Source organism: Abramis brama (genome assembly GCF_963993115.1).
Source record: "Abramis brama genome assembly, chromosome: 5".
Taxonomy (NCBI): Eukaryota; Metazoa; Chordata; class Actinopteri; order Cypriniformes; family Leuciscidae; genus Abramis; species Abramis brama.
In genome coordinates this window covers 16,174,200-16,181,167 of record NC_139967.1, presented here as the reverse complement: position 1 = coordinate 16,181,167, position 6,968 = coordinate 16,174,200, and the positions used below count along the sequence as shown (strand labels likewise).

Here is a 6,968-nt window from a genome sequence, read left to right as displayed (position 1 = left end):
ACACATTGAGCCAGGGGTAACATATAATGAGAGAGAGAGAAATGCCTTGAGCCGAAAAAAAGTTTGCATCTCATTGAAAGCTGTTTTTTTTTTCTGTCAGGGCTGAATCTGTTTAATTTCCCCTTTTCTGCATTTATCACTGTGCATTGGTTACCAGTACAAGAGGAAAACAGTAAGGTCTGAATATGGAAATTACTCAAAAATGTTGATACATGATATAATAATGAGGCAATAATGTGTAACTTTAAAAAAATCCCTCTGTGATTTCCCCCTGAATATATTAAGAATCATTTGTTTCTGTCTTCTCGTCAGTGTTTTTGATGAAAATACTCTTCAGTTTACAGAGATGTAGGTGACTGGTAAAACATTTTTAACTAAATGATGTAATAGGGGTTTACATTTTAATGTAACACATAGACTCGAACAGTTTTCAAAAATGTGTAAACACATCGTTTACTATCTACTTTACTATTTGATATCCGTTAATACCCAAAAGTTTAGAAATGTTTCAAAAAGACAAAAGTTCATGTCATGCTTATTTCTATGGTGTCATTTTATTAGGGGCACTGTGGTTTCAGCATGAAGCATTGCACAAAAACAGAACAGGTTAGGTTGTTTCTCATGCTTCTCTGAAACAGATATATTTTGGGTACATGCATATAAGGCATGTGGTATAGTGACCGTGAATCATGAACTATTCATAGCATAGCATTCATCTTTCTTTCTCCGTAGCATTAGTTTTCTTCAACACCCATGCACTAGACACTGCGTCATTGAGAGAGGAAGTAAAACCTGCTGTACTCTTTCTGCCAGTAACAGACTTTAAGAACAACAGTCACAAAGGGTACGACTGTCCAACTGTCTTAATTGAGGATTATTCTTTGGAGCATCTTTACGGAGTAAATTAAGGGTAAGAATATTAAATCTATTATATTTGCTTGACATTTATTTTCATTCTATATTGTGTAAGTAGTTCTCACATTGTTGCTTTTGTGTCTTTTTAATAATGTCTTTCATAACATAAATAGGTTTTCATTAAACGTCCAGCTCATGTTTCAAGAAATTTATTTTGGTTAATTTTATATATGTCTGAATATATTGAGTAGTGAATATATGAATTCCTGTTTACCTGACAATCGTTTACAAATTGGATTTGAAAGAAGAATCGTTTTTCGGGTAATATTTTACCTTTTATTTTAACCCGTCCATGTTCATCTACATTTGTTTATCTGTTTTTATACTGATGAAAATAATTGAACTACTGTTGGTTTGGTGGAGGAAGTTACACAGGAAATGCATCACAGACAGTCAAACTTTATATGGGGCTCCATTTAGTAGTGTTAGTGTTGCATATGTTAGATATTCTTCCACTATGTCAGCTCCACCCTCAGTTTCAACACAGGAAATTCATTTTCTGACTTTACTGAGTCAGTGAACTTTATGTTGTGGACGCAAGTTGTTCGGGAAAGAACGCAAGGACTTCGTGTGAGATTCAGTTTAACCTAAGGTCTGGTGTGTTTGATAACCTTGCAGAGCTGAGCGACGCAGTGGAAGATGTCGTGCCTGAAGTGCCTGAAGTACACCATGTGTCTGGTGAACTTCATCTTTTTTGTACGTATCCATTTTCAGACTGTCACATCATGATATATCTAATTGCTTTTAACAATCTCGGGCCATTCTAAACCCTGGGTTAACAAATTCCTGGGTTAGGCCAATTTTCCTTGCTTCAAACCTTAGCATTCATTAAAAGATATTTAAATACACTGTAAAAAAAAAGAAAATGTCCTGTTGTTTATACAGAAAAAAATAACTGGCAGTTGTGGTTGCTAGAATAATTGTCTAAAAATACAATAAAAATGTAAACATATTCATAGAACAACCTGTAAATTTCACAATTTAAAACTTCAATTTAGAAAAAAATGTATAAACAAATACATTTGTAACCGGTAAATTCAACAGCCCTTTTTTATACCAAATTAGCAAGACCAATGTGCTACTAAAATGTGTTTTATACCTTTGACATGACAACAATCATATGTGGTAAAGAGAAAACCACACAACGAAGTAAAGTTCACCACAAGTTGCTTTTTCACATGTTAGGTGCACAGTGTGAAGCAACACCATCATGGAAAAAAACAAACAAAGAAGAAACTAATAATTGCAAGTAATTTAGAGGGGCTTTTTTTCAGCTGCTTCAATGATTGAAATAAAATTTCGCATTCACAGTACGCAACATGTTGAAATAATGGTCTCGAGCACATCACTGGGCTTATATTGGCCTATTCTGACTGTAGGCTATGGCTGCCATCAATTATAAAAATTACCAAAAATTACACTTTGCTTAAACTTTGCTTTTCCCGGAGTTAAAAAAAGCCCGGTAATTAGGGTATAGGCTACTTCACAACTCTTGTCTCTATACAGTAGAATAACAGAGAACTTGCTGTCTAGGTTTTTATGAGGATTTCGTTTGTTTATCCCTCTATGGGACATCGTCATTTATAAATGACGCGACGAAAAATGCGTTTAAAATAGGCTACAATATTAATGTTCAAGATAAAAATGTAATGTTTAGCCTGGCTAGCGTCAGACCTCTTCTCATTGAGACGTGGTCTGGGAACCACATGTTCATTTTCTCGTATTTGAGGCGTGGTTTACGAATGCCCAGCGCCGTTTATTGGGCGCTACGAATGTCTATCAAATGCGCCTGTACGTAGCTCATAGCCAATCGTTTCAGTTATACCAGATGACGTATGTAGAGCGGCAGAAATTCGACGAGGAAGAAGACGAAATAAACTTGCGTTCTAAACTACTTAGAACACTATCTAAGGCTGCATCGAAAGGTAACTTCGCGTCTGATGCCATGTTGGATCCATAGATATAAACAAACTGCTTCGGTGTGTCGCATAGACGTCGTCATCGTCTTGCTGCTCCCTCCCCGTTCTGTTATTGGTTCCCTTTTTGAGGGGAAAATCTGGTCCATGGTGTCCAGGCTTAGCCTGACTACGTAAGACTTCCTACTTCCGCTGAATTTCATTTCGCTTCTGTATTCAGTCTGAGAAAGCGTAATAGCTTTCCGTTTTCCTCCGGCCTGAAAACAGCCGGCCAATCAACGAACAGAGGGCGGGCTGAGAGCCGTGACGTAGACGCTGATTGTACCGTGGATGCGTAGATTTACTTCACATAATCTGCAAAAGTCGTTCACAGCCATGTTCACTCCGGTATTTCGCTCGATGGTTTTGTTTTCGCATCATGCATGTGTTTACATTGGAAGTTAGATGCGGCTGAGCATGCGCATAACACACACCATAACCAAACGTTATGTGATTGGCTTACGGGTAACCAATGATTTTAAACTTCAGACAAGCGCCCCCCCCCCCCCCCCCCCCCCCCCCCCCGCGAGAAAGAAAACGCTTTTCAATTATGCCATGCCAGACTCTGTCTACAAAGCAAAGCGAAGTAGCAGAGTTTGGTATTACCAGGCTAGTCCAGGCTGCCTAGCAGCGTGAATAAAATCGTGCTGCGCACAAGGCAGCATGGGGAAACCCAGGCTATGTAATGTTAACATTTTTTTTTAAACACTAAGACCTTTTCACTATACTTTTCAGTTAGTGACAAACAATGCATTTGAATGTGTGTGAAGTTTCAGACAATTTGTCAAAAATAATTTACCCTAATAGAGAAAAGTCAGTTATAAATGATGGTGCCCTTAAAAAAGGGTCAAAGGTCAAGTGTAGAAAAATAAATTTGTAAAATGATTTTAGTCTTAAATCTATGTAAAATATAAAGTATTTTTTCTAGATGTAATTTCATAATTAGTCCCATAGAGAGTTAACGTTATCATTACAGATCTGTGGAGCCGCGGTCTTTGGAATAGGCATCTACTTGATGACATCCACCAGGTTCTCTTCCATACTTCCCAGCCTTCAGGCTATGAACATAGCTAACACTCTTTTCATCATTGGGATCATCATCACCTGCGTCTCCTTCCTGGGCTTTCTTGGAGCCCTAAAAGAAAATCGCTGTCTGCTAATATCTGTGAGTCTCATCGATCACTTACACTCTCTGATGTCCATGTAGTTTTACTTGCGTTCTTTTAATAAAACTCGACATCTCATTTGTTTTGTTTAGTTCTTCATACTGTTGTTCATTCTAATGCTGGCCGAACTGGCCGCTGCCTGCATTCTGCTCATGTACGAGCAACAGGTAAGAAAAGATTTGTAGCTATATGGAAGCAGAGCATATGTGAGGAAAAGATGTATCAGATCCTGCTTTTTTACTTACAGATCGAGAAATTCATTGATAAGGATCTTAAGAGTGGTTTAAAAAACTCCATAGACAAAAGAGTAAACGGCACAGTTGAAATAGATGACTGGGACACAGTGCAAATAACAGTAAGTGCCCTTTTACTGTAGATTACTTTGGAAATGTAGATTACAGATTACAAATTATTAAAATGTAAGTAGTGTAACTAGTTCAATTACTTTATTAAAGTAATGTATCTGATTACATATTTCTAATGATTGTTTTCAACTGTTAATCATTTTCAAATATTTTAACCAGACAGGGTTAACCTGTACATTCAAACCAATCAAAAGCATCAGAATAGCATCGTTTTACTAAACTGCCTTTAAATGGCAGGAGGCATCGTGCACATCAAAAACAGGCGAAGCAACAAATTAATATTACTCAACATAAAATATTCAGATGTATGTAGCCCTTTGTAATCGTTAACATTTACATGTAGCTGTAATTTAATTACACATTTTTTTCTCAGTAACTGTAACGGATTACTTACATTTATTTTGAAATTAAATTACGTAACGCCGTTACATGTTACAACTAGTTACACCCCGACACTGATGACTAAAGACTAAACTCAGCATCATCATTACTACTGCTCAGTGCTGGACATGAACTGGACTAAAACTAAAACCAGAAAAAAGATTTGCATTACTTGAAATAAAATCAATATTAATCTCAGCTAGATGCCAAAGCACAATTTCTCATTTTTATTTAGTTTAGTTTAGTTTGGTGTACTAAAGTAACTAAAACTCTTTTTTAAATATGAATACAACTATATAGGCATATTTAAATAATCATAATAATAATGATAACAAAATTACAAAAACTTTAAAATGGAAATACAAAAATAAAAACTAATTTAAAATATATTAAACTATAATAGTATCTAAATCATACTGAAATACTGTTTCGGATAAAAACAATAAAAAACAGACTTATATTAATGGGTTGAACAAAATGCACAAATATTTTGAAGAATGTTGGTGGGGGACTGTCAGTTTGTTACAGGCAAACACCACACATTTTCTTCAGTTTTAAATCTGTTTTTCCTCTAATAACAGTTTGAGTGCTGTGGAATCCATAACTCTTCGGACTGGTCGAACAATGTACCAAAGTCATGCAACATGCCTGGAAATGAAACACAGAAATACTGGCCTAAAGTAATACAGCACTCATATCAAACTCTATATCTGCTATATGTCAAAACAATATTAATGGAACATGCACATCAACAACCTCCACATCTGATCCAGTCTTATAGCATCATATGTATTGTCTTGTTGCGTTTAGGGTTGTTTCAAAAAGCTGAAGGATTCGTTTGAAAGCAACCTCTTGAACGCCGGGATTGGCGTCATTGTTGTCTGCATTATTGAGGTATGAGTTTCCATGAGACCATATTTGTCTTGTCATATAGTCACCTCACTGTGGGGTTGGTTTTCATTTCAAATGTTGTTTAGCAGCTATTGTATTTTTGTCACTTGACTATACATATTAATCTCTTTTTGTAGGTCTTGGGTATGTGTTTCTCCATGACCCTGTTCTGCCACATAAGTCGATCCGGGTTAGGATACAAATGATCAAAAACATTTCCATAGGAGATCTTCCACAGTTTGTGTTCTTAATAATCACCGTCCTACAAATGCCCCAAGACAGCGGGTAAAATACAAGATGGCTGGCAGTTCTACAGATGCTTGGTTTTATGGAATGTGCTCAGCAATCTGTCCTCCTCTAACAGTTAGTGACACAAACCCAGAATTATTGCAATAGTATTACAATTATTTTTTACTTTAACACTTGGTAGAGCAGTTAAACCATAACTGGTTCTTTTTTTCTTTCTTTTTAAACTCAGCAGTATTATTTTGACTTTGGCCATCACAGCTTAAATGGAAACTTCCTAGGGGGGTTTAAACACTGAATTCACCCACTTGCATTTGAATGTCATCTCATGATGATGGTGTAAGGGAGCTTTTCCATAATGAATCATCTTCACACTGTATACAAGTTCTGTTTCCCTTTCATCTCATAAAACTTTAATGTTGAGTTTGACCTAGTATGTTCTTGTAATTAACTTGTTACATAGACTACAATTGTTTTTGTGTACTGAACAATGCAAAGCATTTATTTCTGATCACTTCCTTTTCTGACTTGGCAATGACTAAACCACTTGATTTCCCAGAATATACACAGGGTGGAAACCACATGTACTCACTCACTCACTCTTGTTATTTAACAATTATACCAGTTATAATGCAGATTTACAGCATAATTTTGTTTCTTCACTTTTTTTGTCTGTAGACCAATGTAAATTAAAATAAAACAAATAAATAAATCAAAATGCTTTCTCTCCTTTTTGAAAAAAAAAGAAAAAAAAAAGACAAGCTTGCACTATGGTTGTGGTTGAAAGAGGAAGTACCACCAACAGCAGATCAACACTTCCTCCAGAACACTATTGCACTTTTACAAGTGCTATGGTCATGTTAGGCAGCTTAGTTGGAAATATGCTTTCAGTTACTAAATTGCCTATAAAGTTCATGAAATGTATGTTGTCAACGGCAGTTGAAAAAAAACTTCATAAAACAAAACATCAGAATTCAATGGTTTTATTTTTAGAACAAAATCCTCTCCACAATATTTAAAACCCAAAAAACTAAAAAAAGACTAAGATT

General features: G+C 35.8%; 1 protein-coding gene across 1 annotated transcript; it reads left to right on the top strand.

The window, feature by feature from the left end:
* Window positions 1-312: 312 nt before the first annotated feature.
* LOC311083619 (leukocyte surface antigen CD53) lies at window positions 313-6,637 on the top strand. The gene is made up of 10 exons (XM_084115296.1): window positions 313-348; window positions 562-606; window positions 733-910; window positions 1,534-1,611; window positions 3,847-4,035; window positions 4,129-4,203; window positions 4,284-4,391; window positions 5,364-5,462; window positions 5,593-5,676; window positions 5,811-6,637. Exons 4-10 carry the CDS (start codon window positions 1,555-1,557, stop codon window positions 5,877-5,879), a joined length of 681 nt encoding a protein of 226 aa, XP_083971422.1. The 5' UTR covers window positions 313-348; window positions 562-606; window positions 733-910; window positions 1,534-1,554; the 3' UTR covers window positions 5,880-6,637.
* The last annotated feature ends 331 nt before the right edge of the window (window positions 6,638-6,968 follow it).